Source organism: Pituophis catenifer, unplaced genomic scaffold, assembly GCF_029215685.1.
Source record: "Pituophis catenifer annectens isolate HBS135680 unplaced genomic scaffold, rPitCat1.0.hap2 SCAF_1, whole genome shotgun sequence".
Taxonomy (NCBI): domain Eukaryota; kingdom Metazoa; phylum Chordata; class Lepidosauria; order Squamata; family Colubridae; genus Pituophis; species Pituophis catenifer.
The window spans coordinates 51,156,712-51,180,227 of record NW_027256881.1 but is presented as its reverse complement, the minus strand read 5'-3'; the positions used below and the strand labels follow the sequence as shown (position 1 = coordinate 51,180,227).

At 41.7% G+C, this 23,516-nt stretch overlaps 1 protein-coding gene across 1 annotated transcript in view; it reads left to right on the top strand.

The window, feature by feature from the left end:
- CAPN8 (calpain 8) overlaps positions 1-23,136 on the top strand; it is a 61,078-nt gene extending 37,942 nt beyond the window's left edge. Inside the window, exons 12-21 of the mRNA XM_070949327.1 lie at positions 5,923-6,134; positions 8,399-8,435; positions 9,385-9,450; positions 13,092-13,149; positions 14,103-14,167; positions 15,755-15,823; positions 16,850-16,928; positions 20,540-20,656; positions 22,008-22,066; positions 23,113-23,136. Coding sequence (XP_070805428.1) covers positions 5,923-6,134; positions 8,399-8,435; positions 9,385-9,450; positions 13,092-13,149; positions 14,103-14,167; positions 15,755-15,823; positions 16,850-16,928; positions 20,540-20,656; positions 22,008-22,066; positions 23,113-23,136 — 786 coding nt within the window. The remainder of the gene's footprint in view (positions 1-5,922; positions 6,135-8,398; positions 8,436-9,384; positions 9,451-13,091; positions 13,150-14,102; positions 14,168-15,754; positions 15,824-16,849; positions 16,929-20,539; positions 20,657-22,007; positions 22,067-23,112) is intronic.
- The last annotated feature ends 380 nt before the right edge of the window (positions 23,137-23,516 follow it).

Genomic DNA, 23,516 nt, shown 5'->3' with positions numbered 1-23,516 from the left:
GCCTCCAAAGAAAAGAGGAATGAAGGTGGGGGTGGATTGATGGGGTGAATTCCCCAACTCTGGTTCAGCCGGCTGGGGATGGGATGGCAGGCACAGGCTGCTGCGAAAGACCAGGAGCAAAAAGACACACACACATACACAAACTGCATGCACAGCAGTAATGGTGAGGTTTTTAGCGAGCAACACAGGAAGCCAGACTTGCCTTCATAAAAGCTTCGTTACAAATGGAAAAATGTCAGGAGCAAATAAGCACTTCTTTTTGTGCTCCTGGCGTTTTTCCACTAGGAGAGGAGGAAGAGGAAGAGGAAGACGAGGGCGACAATCCCGGGCATGTGAAGCAAGGCATGAAAATCCACAGCAGGAAGCTTGGGGTGAGTGAAAAGGGGGAGCAGCCGAGCGCTTTGTTTCTCCGGAACTGGTAGAAAAAAATGCTTAAAAAAAAAAAATTCCCACGGTCACGCATCGCTCAGCTGATCGTCGGAACTTTTTAAAAAACTTTTTAAGCATTTTTTTACTACCGGTTCTCTGGAAGTAAAAGCAGGAAGTAACAATGACTGGGCGGGTGGGCGGAGACTCGGGTTGCCATTGCTACCGGTTCTCCGAACCACCGGCCATCATCGCTACCTACTCGCCTGAGCCGGTCTGAACCGGGAGCATTTCACCCCTGGAGGAGGGCTTTGCTGTTTTCTTGTTCTCTGTCTTGGATTTTAGTGGGGGTTTCTTTTTGGATTAGGTTGGTAATCTTATTTCTTTGGAATCCGTTGGATGTTAGTACGTTAGTGAGAGTGTGTAGTTTGGTTTTTAGGTGTTGTTCGTCAGCTAAGCGTTTTGTTCTGGAGATGAGTGTCTTGGCTACGGAGTTGATCTGTGCTGGGTGGTGGTGTGAGAGTGTGTGCAGATAGCGGTTTGTGTGTGTTTTCTTCTGGTAGATGATGTGTCCTAGGGAGCCATTGGATTTCTTATAGACTAAGACATCCAGGAAGGGAAGTTGGTTATTAGCTTCTGTTTCCATGGTGAACTGTATTTTGGAGTGTAGGCTGTAGAGGTGTGTGAGGAAGTTGTCCAGCTTTTCTTTCCCGTGTGGCCAGATTATGAAGGTGTCGTCTACGTATCTGAGCCAGAGCTTGGGTTTGTGATCAGATTTTTCTAGAGCTTGGGTTTCAAAGTGTTCCATGTAGAGGTTTGCAATGACAGGTGAGAGGGGTGATCCCATGGGTGCTCCTTCTATTTGTTTGTATTTTGTCCGTTATAGATGGACAAAAGCCATCTATAGCACAAAGCTGAAAACACCAACCTGAGGATGACGTTTAGACGTTGAAACATCGCCAAGATACTTCCAATTTTACGTGGGAGAAAACCCGAATAACCAAAGACCTACATACAAACATCCACGAAAACCTCAGAAAACACACATATATACATATACATATACATACATACATACATACATACATACATACATACATACATATTTATTTATTTATTTATTTATTTATTTATTTATTTATTTATTTATTTATTTATTTATTTATTTATTTATTTCACGGGTATATATGTGTGTACAGTTAATATTTCGGGTTTCTTCCCGTGTAGTTGTGAACATATCCCTAAAAGGGATATCCCCCTTTTAGGGATATGTTCACAATTACATGGGAAGAAACCCGAAATATTAACTGTACACACACACACACACATATATGTATATGTATATGTATATGTATATGTATATGTATATGTATATGTATATGTATATGTATATGTATATGATTTTGGTATTGTTACTACTACTACTACTACTACTAGTAATAATAATAATAATAACAACAACAACAACTTCCTTTTCTAAAATGAGCCCAGAATAGTATGAAAGATAATAGATGTACAGAACTAGGATATAAGCCTGAGAGAAAAACACATGTACCATCCAATAACACTATCAACTGAAAGAACAACAGCACTCAAAATCCCAAGTAGACAGATATGTAGATATGCTTTTATTTGTAGCCTCAATCCTGTAAATATGGAAGTCATTTTAGCACTACTAGAACCAGAGTATAAAAATCTAGATAACTGCTAGATGGCTGCAGACAGACACAAAAAGCATATCAATATTCCAGTGCTTATATACTGTAGATTTCAGTGGCTCAGGTTTAGTACTCCTACCATCCAGACTTTTTCCAGGGAGATTTCTATTATATGATGTTAGCTATATTTGATTAGGGTTAGATTTAAGTTACATGTTGAATTCAGTTTTCCAACCAAAATAAAAAGGCAATAACATCAGTCATATTCAACCTGCAGTCAATAACCTGCAGTCACATTCAACTTTGTCGTGAAGAGGAGGTTGAGAGGTTTTTTATATAAAGTTTTAGCTAATTTCTTAAGGGGTTCTGGGGGGGGGATGGTTGGATCAGAAGTAGGGCCGTGGGTATGGGGGATAATCCACTAAGGGGAGGGTCGGGTATGGCTGTGGAGCATGGCATGGGGGGTGGGGGCCTGGGGTCGAGGGGGGGGGGGCTAAAGTTCATCCAGATAAAATTTTTACCATCAGTACTGTGGGTGGGAGGGGTAGATATGGCAGCAGTAGGGGGCCATATCGTGTTAGGGGAGCACGCACCCACTGTCTTCGAGTGGTGGCGCGCTCCGGCCCCCAAAGCTCCACTCGTTCTCCAGGTTGCGCAGATCCTCAGGGCCCTGGCCTTCGTCTGATGTTATGCAATGCCAGGTCTGTAGTAAATAAAGCCCTTCTCATTTGTGATCTTGTTCAGGAGAGGGGAGCAGACCTGGCAGGTATTATGGAAAACTGGTTGAGCCAAGGGGGGGGTCCCTCTCGTTGAAATGTGCCCACCAGGTTTCTGCTCATTCCATCGGCCGAGGTTGCAGGGTAGGGGCGGGGGGGTAGCGGTTATTATTAAAGAAGATCTGAGACCGAGGGAGGCCACTGTTCCTCAGACGGCCGGCTGCGAATCCCTCCTTGTGAAATGGGGTCACAGGGTTCAGATGGGTTTGCTGATCACGTACCTGGCTCCCTGCCACGTGGCAGCAGCCCTGCCTGAGCTACTCAACGTCATCACGGCGGTGGCGGTTGAGACCCCTAGGCTTATGGTCATGGGGGATTTCAACTTGTCATCCGTGGGTGAGGCGTCTGAGGTGGCTCGGGAGTTCATGGCTTCCATGACAGCCATGGACCTGACCCAGTTAATTCATGGCCCTACCCACATGGGGGGAAACACGCTGGATCTGGTTTTTGTCTCTGGACAGTGGTGGAGTGATCTTGAGATAGGGGATATCATTACCAAGCCCTTGTCATGGTCAGATCACTCTCTCCCTTGTCTTGACCTTCGAACTGCTGCACCCTGCTGCAGGGAGCCGGAGCCGGTAAGATGGTTCCGCCCCAGGCGCCTGATGGAACCCGACAGGTTCCAGATGGAGCTTGGGCCATTTCCTGAGGCTCTGGCACACGCCTCGGCTAGAGACCTAGTGCCGCCTGGGATAGGGCGGCCGCTGGAGCTCTGGATCGGGTCGTGCCTTTGCGGCCTCTGACCCGGCGCCGATCTCATTTGGCTCCTTGGTTCACTGAGGAGCTGAGGGAGTTGAAGCGCCGGAAAAGACGCCTAGAGAGTAGTTGGAGGGCCAGTCTTTCAGAATCGGACTGGACACTGGTAAGATCTCATATTAGGAATTACCTAGTGGCGATAAAAGCAGCGAAATGTAGCTATTTTGCTGCTCTTATTGTGTCATCAGATAACTGCCCGGCCGCCCTGTTTAGGGTGACCCGCTCCCTGCTCCACCAGGAAGCGCGGGAGGACCCCTTGGAGGGTAGAGCCGAGGATTTTGTTCAGTATCTGCATGACAAAATCACTCAGATCCGGGAAGATTTGGACTCCGACTGGGTAGTCTCAGGGGGAGGGACTGGGGCAGGTCTTGAGAATGTTATCTGGGATGAGTTTGATCCTTTGACCCCTGAGGACGTGGACAGGATTCTGGGTAGACTGAACGCGACCACTTGTTTATTGGACCCGTGCCCCTCCTGGTTAGTGTTGGCTTCCCGGGAGGTGATGGAAGGCTGGCTCCAGGGGATTATAAATGCTTCGTTGGGTGAGGGTGACTTCTCCGCCACCTTGAAAGAGGCGGTGGTGAGGCCTCTCCTCAAGAAGCCTTCCCTGGACCCAGCAGTGTTGGCTAATTATCGTCCGGTCTCCAACCTTCGTTTTGTGGCGAAGGTTGTGGAGAGTGTGGTTGTGCAACAGCTCCCCCAGTGCCTGGATGAAACGACGTATCTGGATCCATTCCAGTCGGGCTTCAGGCCGGGGTACAGCACAGAAACGGCATTGGTCGCGTTGGTCGATGATCTCTGGAGGGCTCGGGACAGGGGTTGCTCCTCTGTCCTGGTCCTATTAGATCTCTCAGCGGCTTTTGATACCATTGACCATGGTATCATGCTGCACCGGCTGGAAGAGTTAGGGGTGGGGGGCACTGTACTACGGTGGTTCTCCTCCTTTCTCTCTGACCGGTTGCAGTCTGTGTTGGCAGGGGGGTAGAGGTCGACCCCGAGGCCCCTCATATGTGGAGTGCCACAAGGGTCGGTCCTCTCGCCCCTTCTGTTTAACATTTATGTAAAGCCACTGGGCGAGATCATCCGTGGTTTCGGGGTGAAGTACCATCAGTACGCTGATGATACTCAGTTGTACATCTCCACCCCGGACCACCCCAACGATGCCCTTGAAGTGATGTCTCGGTGTCTGGAGGCCGTGCGGATCTGGATGGGGAGGAACAGGCTCAGGCTCAGGCTCAACCCATCCAAGACCGAGTGGCTGTGGTTTCCGACGTCCCGATATAGTCAGTTGACGCCATCGCTGACTATCGGGGCGAATCGCTGGCCCCCACGGAGAGGGCTCGCAACTTGGGCGTCCTCCTGGATTCACGGCTGTCTTGATGGCCGTGACCGGGAGGATTTTTCATCAGGTTCGCCTGATTCGCCAGTTGCGTCCCTTTCTGGATCGGGACTCCCTACACACAGTCACTCATGCCCTTGTCACCTCCCGCCTGGACTATTGTAATGCTCTCTACATGGGGCTCCCCTTGAGGAGCACCCGGAGGCTCCAACTGGCGCAGAGTGCGGCTGCGCGGGTGGTTATGGGAGCAACATGGCGCTCCCATGTGACACCTCTCCTGCGCGAGCTGCACTGGTTCCCAGTGGTCTTCCGTGTGCACTTCAAGGTTTTGGTTACCACCTTTGGAGCGCTCCATGGCTTAGGACCTGGTTATTTACGGGACCGCCTACTACCACAAACAGCCTCCCACCGGCCGGTATGCTCTCACAGAGAGGGGCTCCTCTGGGTGCCGTCAGCCAAGCAGTATCGACTGGCGGCCCCCAGGGGGAGGGCCTTCTCTGTGGGGGCACCCACTATTTGGAACGAGCTCCCCCGGGAGATACGGAGGATCCCGGATCTGCCGTGCTCTTAAGACCCTCTTATTCCAGCAAGCCGGCCTGGCCTAATTTTTCTCCCCTTTCTTTTAAATTTTTTAAACTGAAATTTTAATTTGTTTTAAATTATTGGGATTTTAATTGTCGTGGGCTAAATTATTTAATTTGGTTTTAAATTGTTTCTAACTTTTGTATTTCTGTATTTTATCCTGTGCCTGTTCACCACCCTGAGTCCTTCAGGAGTAGGGCGGTATACAAATTTAATAAAACAAAACAAAACAAACTTTAGTCAGTCATGCCAGAAGTCCAGAAAGGTAAATATAGAAGATGAAGCTAAAGGTCTGCCTGGTGTGCCAGTATATGTAAGTAGGACAAGTTATATAATGAAGCCCTAGCACAATCACTTAGGTATCTGCTTGAAAGAAATATTTGTCCTGCTCTCTATTTTGATTCTTGTGCGCAATTAATGTTTTCACTCTTACTGTTCTCTTTAGTTAGAAAATCAAGTTAATGTTCATCTAAGCAGAGAGTTCTTCTCAACAAATAAACCTGTAGTTCATTTTGGCCGAGAGGTCTGCTCGCGTGAAGCATCAATTCGCTTCCACCTGCCACAGGGAGAATATCTTATTGTGCCATACACCTCTCAGCCTTTGCAAGATGGACACTTCTGCCTTAGGATCTTCTCTGTGAAACAGATTAAAGCTCAGTATGTATCTTCTACCACCACACGCCAAAAAGTGTTATGCCATTTTGCATGGAAGTTGTTTAATATATGTGCATTTGGAAGGGAGTGCTTAATCTGTGGTCTCCCAGATATAACTGAATTCTAATTGCTATGAAGTCTAGCCAGTATGGCCAGCAGTCTAAATAGTGGGGTTTGTCATGTGAGTTATCAATTCTACCAATTCTATTGATATATATGAATCTAAAAGGAATTTACAAGGAACTTAACATTGCTAAAGCATCCCTTTCTGTCAGTCTTCATTATTTTTTTCCTGTCTCTTCTATAAAAAATGGAGAAATGTGTCTTCACAGCTAGAACAGTTTGGGGTAGAGAAATGATAAAAGAAGCAGAATGAATTAAAAGGCAGCAGGAGAGCAAGCACAAAAAGGCTGAGAACCAGAAGAGGAAATAGCAAAGGTGCTCTGATCCATAGGAAAGGAGATGTAAATTGAATTGGAGAGGAAAAGTGAGACTGGAGAGCTCTAAAGAGCATCTTGTTCTCCCCCCTTGAATTAAGATAATAGTTTAAGTTTCCAAGCTTATTTAAAAATTAAGAAAATATCACAATTCCCTTTATTTGAACTTGTTCAAACTCTTCCTTCTGACTATGGTCAAATATACAATTACTTGAGAAAAGTTATTTTTTACACTAGAATGAAAGTTAAATCTATATTTAGGTAGAAATTATAGGTAGCAAGGAAGGCAAACAATGGCAGTTGAGCACACTAGTATTAAGTAGGAATGATACAATTTGACAATGGCTGTTATTTTTATTTTTTTCAAGGTATTTATATCTATAGTTTTCAGAATGACTCACAAAAATAAAATGAACAAAATACAACAGCAAAAAGTATAATTACAGTAAAACAATTGTAGCTTTGAAGTAAAATCGAATAGAGACTTTAAACCAAATACACACTGTACTTAATATACACATTGCTAACAATTCACTTTTCAAGATTGCAAACAAAATGAGAGTTAGGTTACTTAAACAACCCTGTAGGAAATGCCAGGTAATTCTTGCTTAGAAGGCTTAACCTCAATTATGTTGTGATCACTGAGAAAATCCTTTCCTTGAGAGCCTCATGAAGGGCATCAGAGAAGAAACTTCACTTCAGGCAAATATATACAAGAGAAGGGAACATTGCAAGAATCTTTGGCAGTCTTCCTTATCCTGCTGCCTTCTTTTGGGAAGGGATGGAATATTTTCAGATCTTATTTTTTCTCATCCAGCTTTGAAGTCGGGCAACAGTCAAGGAGGCAAAACAGATCTAGAATATTTTCAGGGCTCTCCGATGCATTTTAGATGGTGACTTCAGCTTATTTGCTTGCTTGTTTGCTTAGCTAGATTTATATGCTAGTTATATGACTCTCATATTGTATAAATTAAGAACTGGAAACACCAACAATTTCAAACATTTAGGCCAATGTTTCTCAGCCTTAGCAACATGAAGATATGTGGACTTGCTAAATTTCTTAGGTTGAGAAATATTGATTTAGACAGAGGGATGTGATCACAATATAAACATTCACCTTCTACAAAGGAAACAAATACACCCTTGTTTGAAGGCCCATTGAACAAAAAGGTCTTAAATGCTTTCTGAAAGGCTAACCAAGTTAGACCTTGTCTGATATCAGGAGAATAATGTTCTAGAAAAGGAGGCGATATGGAAAAGATCCTTCTGTGGGGTGCTTGTACATGACATTCCCTGAGGGCCAGGACAGAAAGGGCCCACTGTTAGAGATCGTAACTGATGGGCAGAGATCTCTAAGAGAAGGCAGTCCCATAGATGCCAAGGTCCTGAAATGAAGGGCTTTAAAAATACCAACAGCCCTTTGAATTGAATCAGGAAACAAACTGGCAACTAGTGCAGTCCTCTTGGTCACTTGGGAAGTGACCAAGCCACGCGTACAGTAAGCAATGCCAACCCAGGAAAAGGCCATAAATGGCACAAAGAAGTCCCTTTTAGCTAAAGCTGTCACCTGCTCTTCAAGCAAGAGCTGTGAATCCAGGAGTACCCCCAGATTACAGGCCAACTTTGCTTGGGGAATCCCATCAAGAGCCAAAGATGGAATATTTTAATAGTCATTCTTCCATGTCATTCTTCCATGTCATTCTACTGTTCTTTTAAATTGGCTTTGAAATTCATGGATTATATTTCAAGTTTGTAGCTTGTTTTTATTTAGTTTTATTGCCTTTTGAAACTATAAGTCACCATAATTGCAACGTTTTTCTTTAATTACAGAGAAATTGGGGACACTGCCACTGCTAATCCATATGAGGTAAATAAATTAAGCAGACTCAAATTAACATATTTACTTTGAAATCCATATAAAAGTAATCAGTTTATCAGGCCAACTGAAAGTTTACCAAATATTGTATATGTTCTACACATCTAAGAACTCTTTATTAGGAAAGGAACCTGGAAGATTAAAAGGCTGGCACAAAAACATGTCTGCCCTAGTTTTGCTTTTAATGGAGTATGAAAGATATCTGCACTTTTATTAAAGGTAATAAATACTTTCTTGAAGGTAAAGAAATTGCAACAAGTGCTATTTTCAAAACTTTCTGCTGCATCTAGGTGGATGGGATAAACAAATTTAAGGAGGAGTCTCCTTAAATTTCTCGGTGTCCATAAGTGAGGAAAGACAGATGAGGTGGGTATAGACTGCAGTATTTGATTTATGGGAATATAGGAATTAGTGGCTATGCATGTATGGGGCTGACAGGGAAGAGGGAGTCTGGTATGAGTGGAGTTTCTTCAGAGCCAGGAAGAGGGAATAGTGCAAGTTCACCACTTTGGGAAGCCAGTGATAAAAATAGCATAGCTTGTCTGCTGCCATCAATATTTATATAGGTCAGTTTTCACAAAAATTAAATTGATGCCACAAATTTTGAGATACCCTGCTTTATGGGATTTCACAGTAAATACTTTTTGGAATTATAATTCACTTTTCTCAGTCAAAATCCTTACTAAAATACCTCAATGGATGGAAAATTGAAGAGATATCAGCTAGGCAGCTTAGACATTAACAAAGCTAGGTATATGCTAACATATACTATTTAAAATACATTATCAAAATAAAATTGGGCTGTTTTAGCTAGTGTTGTTATGTTTTATAATCTCTGCAAGCTATATACCTGCTTAGTCAAAATGCCTCAGGGTTCTTCACTAGAACCATCACCTTCCTTAGTAAAAGTATTCTATTTACAATCTCTTCGTTTTTTTAGCCTCAAGTTACAGGCAAGGATATAGACAACGAATTCAAAAGTCTGTTCCAAAAGCTTTCTGGGGAGGTAAGAGACAGATATAAATGTATATTCAAGATAGTATATTTTGGAACTTTAAATTAACAGATCTGTATCTAATTCATATCAACCAGTTTTTATATTGGTATCATACAATCCTCCTTCATTTGCTTAACAGGGTGACACAGTGCTTTGGTTGTGAAAACAAAAATAACTTCGGGGTATGTGGGAGGTGAGGGAGTCACGTAGCGACTCTCTGACACTCCTTAAAGCCATTGCAGCCTTTTCTGGGTGCCCAGTGCAGCTGCAGCCCAATCCTGGGAAAATGTAGAGGATGCAGGCAACCTCTACGCTCTAAAGAATGTTTTCAGCCTTCACATCCAAAGGGCTATGTGACCCTGACAGCCAGAACATCTATTTACCAAATGATAAGATTTACCAACTGCCTCGCTCCCAGAAGCTCTAGATAGCATGCAAATAGGTTCAAAATACAATGCAAATAATCACAATAAAATAGAAAAGAAACCACAAAACAGTGTCACCAATGATGCAATTTCTATTTCAGCTCCTCATCTCCAAAGGCTATTCTTTCTTTGGGGCCATTCTTTCTTTGGAGGATAAGTTGTTCCACAGGAGGGGAACAATCACAGAATGCCTTTTCTCTTGTCATACCCCGCTGTTTGGATGAGACCTTTAGCAGGCCTTCTCTATCAGATTAGATTTGGTGGTTAGAATTTATTTATTTATATTGGATTTCTATACCGCCCTTCTCCCTGAGGACTCAGGGCGGTGTACAGCCAGATTAAAAAAACATGCAGAACAAATATTAAAAACAATTAAAAGATATATAAATTTGGCCCAATTAAAACTCATTACCAATTAAAAACGTTTAAAACATTTAAAAAACAGTTAAAAATTTCATCTTAAGCCAGCCCGGCTTGTTTAAATAAATGGGTTTTAAGGGCGCGACGGAAGGCACTGAGGTCTTGGATTCTCCGTATCTCTGGGGGGAGCTGATTCCAGAGGGTAGGTGCCCCCACAGAGAAGGCTCTCCCCCTGGGGGTCACCAGCCTACATTGTCTGGCTGATGGCACCCCGAGGAGGCCCTCTCTGTGGGAGCGCACGGGTCGATGGGAGGTCGTTGGTAGCAGCAGGCGGTCTCGAAGATAGCTAGGCCCTATGCCATGGAGCGCTTTAAAGGTGATAACCAACACCTTGAAGCGCACCCGGAAGACAACTGGGAGCCAGTGCAGCTCGCGCAGGAGCGGTGTTACATGGGAGCGCCATGCTGCTCCCGTCACTACCCGCGCTGCTGCGTTCTGGACCAGCTGGAGCCTCCGGGTGCTCCTCAAGGGGAGCCCCATGTAGAGAGCGTTGCAGTAGTCAAGGCGAGAGGTGACGAGGGCGTGAGTGACTGTGCACAAGGAATCCCGATCAAGAAAGGGCCGCAACTGGCGAATCAGGCGAACCTGACAAAAGGTCCCCCTGGTTACAGCCGTCAGGTGTTCCTCCAAGGACAGCTGCATATCCAGGAGGACTCCCAGATTGCGAGCCCTCTCTGTGGGGGCCAATGACTCGCCCCCAATAGTCAGTGATGGAGTCAACTGACTATATCGGGATGCCGGGAGCCACAGCCACTCAGTCTTGGAAGGGTTGAGCTTGAGCCTGTTCCTCCCCATCCAGATCCGTACAGCCTCCAGGCACTGGGACATCACTTCAAGGGCATCATTGGGGTGGCCTGGGGTGGAGATGTACAGCTGGGTGTCATCAGCGTACTGGTGGTATCTCACCCCAAAGCCACGGATGATCTCACCCAGCGGCTTCACATAAATGTTGAACAGGAGAGGCGAGAGGACCGATCCCTGCGGCACTCCACAAATGAGAGGCCTTGAGGTCGACCTCTGCCCCCCTGCCAACACAAACTGCGACCGGTCGGAGAGAAAGGAGGAGAACCACCGCAACACGGTGCCTCCCACCCCCAACTCTTCCAGCCGGTGCAGCATGATACCATGGTCGATGGTATCAAAAGCCGCTGAGAGGTCTAACAGGACCAGAACAGAGGAACAACCCCTGTCCCGAGCCCTCCAGAGATCATCAACCAACGCGACCAATGCCGTTTCTGTGCTGTGCCCAGACCTGAAACCCGACTGGAACGGATCTAGATAAGATGTTTCCTCCAGGAATTGCGGAAACTGTCGTGCGACCACACTCTCAACAACCTTCGCCATAAAGCGAAGGTTGGAGACAGGACGATAGTTGGCCAATATTGCCGGATCCAGGGACGGCTTCTTGAGGAGAGGCCTCACCACCGCCTCTTTCAAGGCGGTGGGGAAGTAACCCTCCCTCAACGAAGCGTTGATAACACCCTGAAGCCAGCCTCGTGTAACCTCCCGGGAAGCCAGTACCAACCAGGAGGGACACGGGTCCAGTAAACATGTGGCCGCACTAAGTCTCCCCAAAATTTAGGGGAATAAGCCATGCTCTGAGCATAGATAACATCGAAAACCAGCAGTCTGAACTGCATTTGGAAATAAATGATAGCTAATACACTTTCTGTATAGGATACTATCCCAGAGGACTATAACTTCAAATCTCTAATCCCATTAGTACAGCAGTCAATTGCGCTCAGCACTGCTCCCTTTAGACATCCACTAGGGTCTTCCCCACATTTATTCATCTTCTAGTGGTAGTCCTTTATCAACCTGCCTGAGCAGAATTAGTAGATGACATATTAGCCTAACTACCATAATTTTTAGTGAGAGAATTAACTTTAGAGGAGAGCAAATGGACCAGGGAAATTATGGTTAAGAGGGATTGATTAACCTTTTCTCTGAAGATGATTTCTTAAGTCCAGTTTTTTTCTGTGATTATTCCTTCTGTTGTTAATATTTGCACTGCTTCTGCTTTTCTTCCTTTGTTTTCTTTCAAACTTCCAGTTAGGAAAAGAGGTAAAGATGAGAGAGAAATTTGGAGAAAAAATATTCTGAAAGGCTTCACATCTTATGTGGCACATCGATGGATGCATGTATGTTTGCACACATGTTGTGTGAAACATTATGGAAAGGAAGCAACTTTGTTTGAGGTTCAGTTCAGGAAGCTGCTTGCCTGGACTCAATTCTGAACAGTATATTTATCTGTTGGACTGAACTGAAAAAAAGCCTATTATGGTGTCCAGTTGACTAGTTTTCAACTGACATATTCAATCGGAAAATAGTCTGAGTCAGAGACAAAGCAATGTAGCACTGTAATATCAATCTCCAGTAAGCGAAGACTGTTAAGCAGCCTTATCTTGCAGATACTGTATCTATACATATACATCCTTGGTGAATATGAATATAGAGCTGTTCTCATAAGTAACATGAATGTGACATCTTCGTGGCAAAAGGACTGCATACATACATCCAACCTACAAAAATAAAGCATTCCTTGGTTTCTGAAATCTCCAGTAATTCTGGCTAAGAGGATCCACCAATATGTGTGCTAAACTCATTTAATTAATGGATCCTAGCTGCAAAGAAATGGATTTGGGAGTGCTAAATGAAACTTGATTCTGGCTGACTACAGAATCTTCCAAGTGGTGCTGCTTCAGATTGAAATTTAAACAAAGGATAAGGGTGTGATGACCATGGCTGTGTTGCTTTTTATTGTGTGTATGTCTCCTTGATCTCTACTTTTCCTCTTTTATGCAGGATTGTGAACTGACTGCTGATGAACTTCAGACTATTTTGAATAGAGTCATAACAAAAAGTAAGTTGCAACTGATTTCAGGAAACAATGCAGAATTTTCAGAACCACTCCCTGATCCCTCAAGCATCCCTTTTGACTTTAAGGACTCTAAAATGACTTTGACCTTTTAAAACATGACATAGACCTTTAGAAGGTTTAAAAGAACCTTCTGAACAGATTATAGTATAATATCCTACTAGTCGCTCCAGGCCAATATAAAATTAACTTGTTTCTTGGCTATAGGGTTTCTCCTTTTATATGTAATATTTCTCTTTTATTTGTAAGTTGCAGAGAATCAAGGATGCAGGCAGCCTTGAAATTGGACATATTAGTCTTCATCATCTAATACAAAATCCCAGTTACCAATTTCCTTCAAAAATAATGCTCCTCAAAACATCTGTTCTATTTCACCTTTCCTGGACTTCTTGTTTTCTGGGATTCCAGCGAGTTATTTCTGAGAGTACTGGGGCCCTAGAACTGTTTTCCAGATTCAGCACACAGCTTCTGCTTCTTTTTAAAGAAGTAAACCCTTTTTCTATAATTGGGAGAGGATGGGTTGTCTGTGCACATGACAAAAAGCCATAGCTCAGCCATTGGGATGCATATTCCTAATCTGTTCCCTAGGAATGTCTGAGCTTGTTTGGCAGGAAAAAAAGCTAGTTATTTTACACACACACACACGGTAAAAATTTTTCTAGGTCATCTTTTCAAATTCCTTTTCTTTTTGTTAAAATTACCGAAGATAATGTTAAAACCTTTTGTAATGAAATGGGAAATTGCTAGGTAACTGTCTTGACACCAGTATTCATGTGATCTTTCTTCTGAAAGGTATTTTGCTTCAAAATGAGCTAATAAAAATAAAGCTTTTCTTTTTTTTGCTTCAACTGGAGAGATTAACATGCCTGAAGATCTTGTGTTACCATGGGATGCAGAAAAATATTTGAATAACATTTTTTGTCTCTTTTATTGTATAGGAATAGACATTAAAAGTGATGGATTCAACATAAACACCTGCAGGGAGATGATCAGTCTCTTAGATGTATCTTTTAAATGTCACCCTTCTTCACTGGATTTCCCTTGTGAACTTTTGCCTAGATAAGCCAAGATTTACACATCTCATTTCTGGTGCATCTGTCTTCACTTGCTATTGGCATAAAATGTAGAGTAGAATACTGATTTAAACGGTCTGGTAGCAAGGATAGTAAAACTTATTATCAGCTGCATGGTTGTTTTCTTGCTGATTTATATTCATGCTCTGCCTGAATTCTGCAATAATCTCTTGTGCACTAACTGCAGTTACCCATGTTGTTGTGCATAATCTAAATGTAATTGTAATGAGTTCAGGATACATATACTCTTTTTTTGGGTGTACATAATAAAAATATACAGAGAGGTCTGAAAAATCATAAACAGTTCTAATAGTTCACTTTTCACATAGTAACAGAGTTGTAATCATTAGTCCTAAACCAGTTTTCCAAGTTTGGTAATTTGCAAATGAACTTGGTAAATCTTTTTACCAAAAGATTTTCAGGGGGTGGTTGGTTTTTACTGTTCCCAAAATACAATCCACATGCTTCTACAACACTATAATCATTTTTCAAATTGAGTCCAGGTCTGATCAACCCACTTTTATTTTTTTAAAAAATAGCAACAGGAAGAGTGTTTTCTTATCTTGGAGTCGTAGTGGACAGCCAGTTAAATATGAGCTAGCAGTGTGCCGCAGCAGCCAAAAAAGCCAAGGGATACAATCAAGATCAAGTGAGGTACCAGTGGTAGGTTTCTACTGGTTCGCCCTGGTTCCCGCGAACCGATAGTGGCGGCGGCAGGAGGCTCCACCCACCTGCCCAGACATCATCACAGATGCTCTGCGTATGCACAGAAGCGCCGTGTGTGAGCAAAGCACACACACTCTCACTGTTTTGAATCGGTAGCAAAGGTAAGAGGAACCCGCTACTGACTAATACCACTCTATAACGCCGTAGTAAGACCACACCTAGAATACTGCATCCAGTTTTGTTCACTGCACTATAAAAAATATGTTGAGACTCTAAAAAAAGTGCAGAAAAGAGCAACCAGGATGATTAGGGGACTGGAGAGTAAAACAAGAATGGTTACAGAAACTGGGCATGGCTAGTCTAGTGAAGAGAAGGACCAGGGGAGACATGATAGCAGTGTTCCAATATTTGAGGAGCTGCCACAGAGAGGAAGGGGTCAAGCTATTTTCCAAGGCACGCAAAGGCCAGACAAGGAATAATGGATGGAAACTGATCAAGAAGAAATTCAACCTAGAAATAAAGAGAAATTTTCTGACAGTAAGAACAATCAATCAATGAAACAGCTTGCCTTCGGCAGTTGTGGAACTTCATCACTGGAGGCTTTCAAGAAGAGATTGGACTGCCATTTGTCAGAAATGGCATAGGGTGGGTGGGGGTTAGACTAGATGACCTACAAAGTCCCTTCCAACTCTGTTAAATCTGTTAATCTGCTATATGTGGTGAAACTACAGAATCATGTCCCTACATGAACTATGCATTTTTATTGGGATTGGAATGTCTTGTTTAAGAATGTAAAAAAACATTAAGAAAAATATGTTTGAAATTTTGAATTAGACCTTAACACTATCCAGAAAGATGGAATCGGTACCCTGGGACTTGTAGAATTCAAGATCCTTTGGATGAAGATTCAGAAATATCTGGTAAAAAGCAAACTTTTTGTTGCTGTTAGTTGCAAAGTCATGTCCAACCCATCGCGACCCCATGGACAACATTCCTCCAGGCCTTCCTGTCCTCTACCATCCTCTGGAGTCCATTTAAGTTCACACCTACTGCTTCAGTGACTCCATCCAGCCACAGCATTCTCTGTTGTCCTATTCTTCTTTTGCCCTCAATCTTTCCCAACATTAGGCTCTTCTCCAGTGAGTCCTTCCTTCTCATTAGGTGGCCAAAGTATTTGAGTTTCATCTTCAGGATCTGCCTTCTAAAGAGGACTGACTGGTTTGATTGCCTTGCAAACTAATCCTTCCTAAATATGATGTCATCTTAAACTGGGGGGGGGGGGGAAACCGTGAGCAGTAAAGCACTAATTTGAGATAAGCATGTAGTTCTGAGATATGCATCTTATTCACACTATGAATAAAATCTTATTAGTTTTGTTTCCAAACCCAATAGAGTTGTTTTCCGTCTGGCACTCAGTTCAGCAAGAGAGGGTAGGAAATTATCTGTGTTGCTAATTTTCCAGATCAGTTGACAACTTGGTTAAATCCTTTGAAACTTTGGTAGGACAACTAATCACACATCTTCATCAGTAATACTGCCAGTGATTTAATATACCAATGAAAAACACCCTACTAAATTAACAAGTCAGAATAGCTTTTAAATGTATAGTTGGATAAGAAACCTTTTGAGCTGGGAAAAAAGAGTTGTCCATTGTTCCTTTCAAGTATTTCCCTCGGTTCCGCATCACAATCTTTGGCAGAGAAGGGGGTTATTTCTCAAAGGCCACTTCATCATCTGACTTGTAAGCAACTTGAGTTATGGGAATCACTTCCCAGGACACACAGCTTGTCATGAGGTAATTGAATCCTCACTCCACCATTCTTAACAGAAACAACTATCTCTCCTGCCTGGTTGGACCAGCCATTAATATCTTAGTTGACCTGATATATCTACAGTTAGGCTGAAATAGCTGACAGTAGCTTTTTTCTCTCTCTCTTGTGGTCTAGGAAATCTATAAAAAAGTAGATACGAACTGTTCTGGAACCATAGATGCACGTGAAATGAGAAATGCTCTCAAGGAAGCAGGTATGCTTGTGAATGGTCAGTCCCCCCCCCTTTTCTCTCCAGGAAATGTTTTCTCATTGATTCATTTAGAAAAGATGGCTGTGAATCAGCAGCAGAATCCAACTGGCTTGCAAAGAATTATGGGACGTAATTCATTAACAACTGCAGATCATAACAACCTGGCATATCATCATCGTCATTCAACATTATCCCCCTATCCTAGGTCCTTGGGAAGGATTTGATGGATGGATAAAAATGCAAGATCAGTCTAAATATCTAGGTGTTTATGCGACCAACCACAATAATGCTAACAAGAAATGTGACATATAAAGAAGTTAAGCTAAATTAAAACCAATGCTACAATTTAGAACATACACATCTTTAAGAAAGGTCAACTTGACTGCTAATAAATGATATAATGTCCATGAAAAGGTAATTCATTCATTCTGCATCTGATTCTTTAATTTTGCCTATCATCAGTGTTTTTTTTCCTGACGTAATCATAGATAGGACAGTAGGGGACATACTTGAACCAAGAATATTTCCCCTAGACTTTCCTCTAAAGCTGACCTTCTTTTGTTGTTCTCCAGCTGCTCTCCTCTTTAACAAATGTGCTATTTTTAATCTGTGCATTTAGGCAGCTTGGAAGATACAATCTACACTTGCATAGAAGTGCATATATGGAACTCCGAATCAGGGTCCTTCATATACAAAGGAGCTCCATGTAGTTATCAAAATGTATGGCCAATCATTTCCCCCATGCGTTTTATCACTTGCCTCCCTCTGCAGAAGCCCATGTGTCTCCTTATGAGTACAGAATATGCAATTGTCACTCATCAGCCTTACTCTGAAGTTCACCATAAGAGAGTTTAATAATTAGGAACTTTTTAAAAAGAACTTCCAATTATTAAATTAATAAAATACTTTGTTAAACTTTTTATTGCACCCAGTTTTCATATATACCAGTATATCATGCATTGGAAAAAAAAAAGCCTCCTGGGTTTCGGTGAAATAAACTTCTAATATGATATGCAACAAATGTTCCAAGCAATGACCACAGATTGGGTCTGCAAGCAAGATGTCTGCTTACTTTTCTTGTGCACTTTCTTCTATATGGTGGCAAGAAACCTCTACCTCATATTCATATTCAGTGCAGCAAATCACATTGGGATGCAGGGCCAGCCTGAATGGCCCTGTTCCACTTATCCTTGAATTAATGCCTGGAACAGAGTGACAGAGAGGAAATATATTGTAACTTTATATATCATAATCATTGGATCAATTAGAAGTACCGGTATATATTTCTGCCAACTAAGAAGAATAATTCATGCATTGGATTCCAGCTAGACCCTAACAGCTAATGGTATTTTATCTTCAAAGTGCCTCAGAACTCTTTGTACAGGGGAAAAAAGTATCCATTCAGGGGGAAAAAAAAAAGAGATTCTCCAGAGGGAAAATGCTGATTTTCAGTAAACGCATCTATCCATCTAGACCAGCAAATGATAGCTGCAGCTGGCACTTAAATTAAGCTTCAAACACTGGAAAAAGAGTGTTTTGTATGAAACTGACTCCCTGCAACCAGAGGTCCCATTTAACTGGACTGGATGTATCAAAGCTACTCTAATTAGGTACTTATCCTTCAAACAGAAGAACAAGGAAAATCCTGTGAAGTGGCTTATGATGCATTCCTCTTCAAGGCTTGATGAGGGAGTTTAAGGTCCATGACTAGTTCAGAAGAAAAGATGTAAGATAATAGAGTAAATATTATATTATAGAGCAAACTTCCTCAACCTAGCACTCTTCAGATGGGTTGGGATTAGAATTCCTAAATGCTCAGCTTTATATAGAAAGTGCACTGGAAGCTGGAGTTATTGAGGCATACCAGTTGATTAATGCTCTGAAAATCTTCACTAGCATTGTTCTTCCAGCACTCTGAATCCCCAAATTTTCTATCTGCAGCAGATAGAAAATGCTAACAGGTGTGCTTTCTCCCGTTATTGTAATCCTGGGGTGGGAAAAATGATTTCACCATTACAATTTGCAAAATTATCCTTTCTCCATAGCATCAGCTTGCCTCTGCAGTATCCTATAGGTTGACAATACAGGCTGTCATGATTCTATCTACATTCTTTCTACATAATAAATCATACTATGAATTAACATGATAATTAGCTCATAGAACACTGCAATGATGGGAGATTTCCACAACATGTTGCCCAGATGAATTTTTGTCTGATCGAGTTTAGTATGAAATGATATGCTGAGTGTGCAAGAGAGACTAAGGGCTCATCCACACAGCTCCCTTGATGTACTTCCCACATTTCATGAGTCAGGAGGAAAGTATGTTACTGGGAAATCTGATGCCCTATGAGCCCTAAACTTAGTTCCTCCTAATCTTTCTTGAAATATGAAACCCCAGGTTGCTAGTAGCAGGTATCATCTCCCTCTAACTTTTCATATTATGCCAGTGCAGACCAATGTCTAGACATCTGCTTTTGTAGACATGGTGTGGACTGGATTCAAGAAACTGGCCAAATGAACCAGGGATTAAACAATCTATTCAAAGTTTGTTTCAATATTTAAAATAAATGAATTGAGTGATACTTGTCAATCAAGAAAATAAAATAATAAATTAAGAATAAGTATCCCAAGAATACTAAAAGTTGAGTCATGACAACTGGACTTATTTTTTGTTGGTGTGAACCATTTCACTGTTCCACTAAGAAGCTTCATCAGTCAGAGAAAGTTAGGGAGTTCATTGACATACTGCCATACACTTTGGGGAAGAAACCCCTGAGGCTGGTACAGGAGGAGTTGGTACATTACTAGTCTCTGCGTAACTGACTTGCTCTGACTGCTGCTTGGATGAGCAGCAAAAATCACAAAACAACAAGAAAGGAAGTCCAGTTGCCATGACTCAACAGACAACTTTACCTGGATGACTGAGAATCTTCATCAATATATCTATCCCAAGAATATTTTCATTCTTTTGGACATTGTATAAGAGTGCTATTAGTTTATGGTAACAAAAAATTAGAGGAGTCTGACACCACCCCATTTAATGAAGTGGCCTGAAGCTGATGAAAATACATTTAATAAAATATATTCATTCTTTTAGGTTTCCCTATTCACGCCTCTGTCCTGATGCATTCAGTGAACAAAAATCAATGGAGAAAAAAATAGGAGTCAGGGATAGGAGTCAGACTTAAGTAAACATTCTGTTCACAAGCCTCCAAGTCTTACCAAACCCCAGTTAAGACCTACTTTTAAAATTAACATACTTTCCTCAACCTGGTTTCCTCTAGGTGCATTATACCTCAGAACTTGTAAAAACCAATCAACATGGTCAGTGCCGGCTGGCTGAAAGTCCTAAAAATTGCAGTCCCAAATTACCAGAAAAGTTTCATATTGGGGATAGTTTCGCCAAGAATATACATATCTATCAGGAGGAATAACCACCCAGTAATATCTGTTTAGAATTCTGGCTGGGCAATTCTGGGAGTTGAAGTTCACACATTTTAAGGTGGTTAACTTTGAAAAACATTATTCTAAACTGTACTGAACTGACAAATTATGGAGGATCAGCACAATCACATGACCATGTTTTAATTATGGGCTTTCCTTCTCCACAGGTTTCACTCTCAGTAACAAAATCCAGCAAAGTATAATTATTCGTTATGCCTGCAGCAAGCTGGCCATTGACTTTGATGGCTTTGTGTCCTGTATGATTCGTCTAGAATGCTTGTTCAGTAAGTATTCCTAAAAGAAGAAGGGGGTGGGAATTTGCTACTGTTTTACATCTCCCAGCAAGTATTTTTTACTAACAGGCAAAATATTTTTGACCTGAGTACAAAATACCTCTGTCAGTGATTGAAAATTATTGTAAAATGTTTCTAATTTATTAGATATATTAGATAAACAGAGTGAGATCCCAAACATATTTATCTGACAAAGCAGATACAGACACATATTGAAGACACATTACTCTTTTACAAGTTCCAATGAGCCAATAGTAGCTGCCTATGATACCTAAGGGATGCAGTGGCTCAGGGGTTAAGACGCTGAGTTTGTCGATCGAAAGGTCAGCAGTTCAGCGGTTTGAATCCCTAGTGCCGCGTAATGGGGTGAGCACCCATTACTTGTCCCAGCTTCTGCCAATCTAGCAGTTCAAAAGCACGTAGAAAAATAGGGACCACCTTGGGTGGGAAGGTAACAGTGTTCTGTGCGCCTTTGGCGTTTAGTCATGCCGGCCACATGACCATGGAGACGTCTTCAAATAGCGCTGGCTCTTCAGCTTTGAAATGGAGATGACCACCCACCCCTAGAGTCAGGAACGACTAGCACATATGTGCGAGGAGAACCTTTACCTTTTTAAGATACTGATTGCAATATTTTATTTTGAGATCAGTGTTATTATTTAAAGATTTGAAGGTCCAATTTATTTGCAATTGAAGAGCAATTTATTATAATATATAAAGCTTTTGGATATTTAAAAAAGGGAAATCATGACAGAAAATTTATATAATACGTGCACAGAATCTCATGTCTCCACAATAGTGTCCAAGTTAAAAGTTTTCCACTTGAACAAATCAGTGAGTCAATTTGATTAAAGCCCAAGGCCTGCCTGATCTCCACATTTGAAGTTAGGAGCAACGTCTTCCTCAGGGTCTTTTAGTTTTGGTTATTGGATAAAATCGCTCTTGTTCTCTTGATTAGTCTGTCTGACCCAATTTACTTTAAAGACATAACTTTTCAGTTAACCCTGCACTGAAAGAAAGATCTTTAGTGGTTTTAGGTAATACTGCTCTTTGATTTAAAAAAAAAAGTCAAATGAAGTTCACATTGACGTCTTAATTCTAAAACTTACATAAGGAGAAATGAGTTTTGTGCATATTGTAGAAGAAACTTTCCAGTTTGTTTTTCCCCATACAAACATATATGACTATCATATAAAATCTTAACTAGAAGTAGTTGAACTTCAGATTCTGAAGGCCAGGTTTTAATTACCTCTATTCATCCTTAGTTATTTATTTTTGGCTTATCATGTATTTTTGGCTTATCATGCATTAAATCTAACACTGCTCTTGATTCACTACTCAGAAATGTTTCAGATACTAGATAAGGATAAGGATGGAACAGTTCAGCTTTCTTTGACAGAGGTAAGTTTGCTGTAGTAAACTATTTGTATGGCTAAAACATTACAGAGTGATAATACAATATTAATATCAAATCACCATAACTGCAAAGTTATTCCAATTGCGATGCTTACCAGCCTGCCACTTACGCAAATGGACGTGCATGCATGCACTCGTCTGCTGCTCGTGTGTGTGGATGCTCATGCACACACTGTCAACCCTGAAGTGAACCCGGCTGAGGCCATCTTTGAGGTTTCAGGGTTGCCACAAAGAAGAAGAAGAAGGGACAGGTTGTGGGGAGATAGATAGCTGGGGGTTTGTAGCGAAAACAAAAAGTTTTCCTGTGGGAACCAAGGACATTCCAACAGATGGCTGGGGAGAGGAGGAGTGGAGTAACCAAGCAACCAGCCAGCATCTCTATTGGACAATGTGACTGATGACTTGGGGGAAGGGGGAATTTTTACTTTTTAATCTGGTAAAAACCACTGGAACTTTCAGAATCGGTTTTCACCAGTTGTGCCAATATGATGTATCCAATAAATTGTTCTTTGAGGAATTTACCTGCCTTGGAGTACCTGCCACTTTTGTGGCCCGGTTGCAAACACCCAGAGGTTGGGAACTCCTGCCCTAGCAGACAGATCTAATTCCCTAGTAAGCAGAACCCACGGTATGCCTTCTTTGCCAGACCTGATAGCTGTAATTGGGGAGAGCTTATTGCAGATAGCACTGGGAAGGGCTGTACTCTGACAGAATTAAGAAAACAGTAATGAAAAATACAGAAAGAGATGCCTTCACCAAAGAGGTATTAAGCAGTTGATGACCAGAAAAAGAAGACTGCACAGTTCATAAAAAAGCACTACTAAATGTTGGTGCTGCAATCAAAAGGAGTCCTGGAGACTATAAAAAGACTATGGGTTGCCCAGCACTTGTTAAATGATTATAAATTTGGTTGGGCGTTCAAAAGGTCTCTACCAGCAAGTGGGAAAATATTGCAATAGTAAATTCTGTGAAACTTTAAATAGTAGCTATGTGTTATCCTAATTCTTATTTTCTCTCTCTCTCTTCCTTAGTGGCTGTGTTGTGCATTGATTTAAAGCATTATTTTTGGCAATCATTTGGAAACCGGACAAACATATCATTCCATCAAGTAGTTTCTGAGAAAAAGCTTCTAAAAATATGAGGAATTATGTAAGACTCTAGTGTATAATTTAAAATGATCATAAAATAAACAATTATGCATAGAAAAAATATTATATAGCAATCATAGCCACATTAGCAGCTTTGATTTAATGAATAGTATGTGTTATGAAATCTATGTTTCAAAACTGTGATTAAAATTGAATTCATCTCTAATTTTATTTCTATATAAAAATAATTCATCTGCTTACATTTTGTACCTATCAGAAAGCTGTATGTCTTGCCTAAGAATAGAAACTGATTTATAAAATATCTAGTATTTCTATTTTCCAAAATG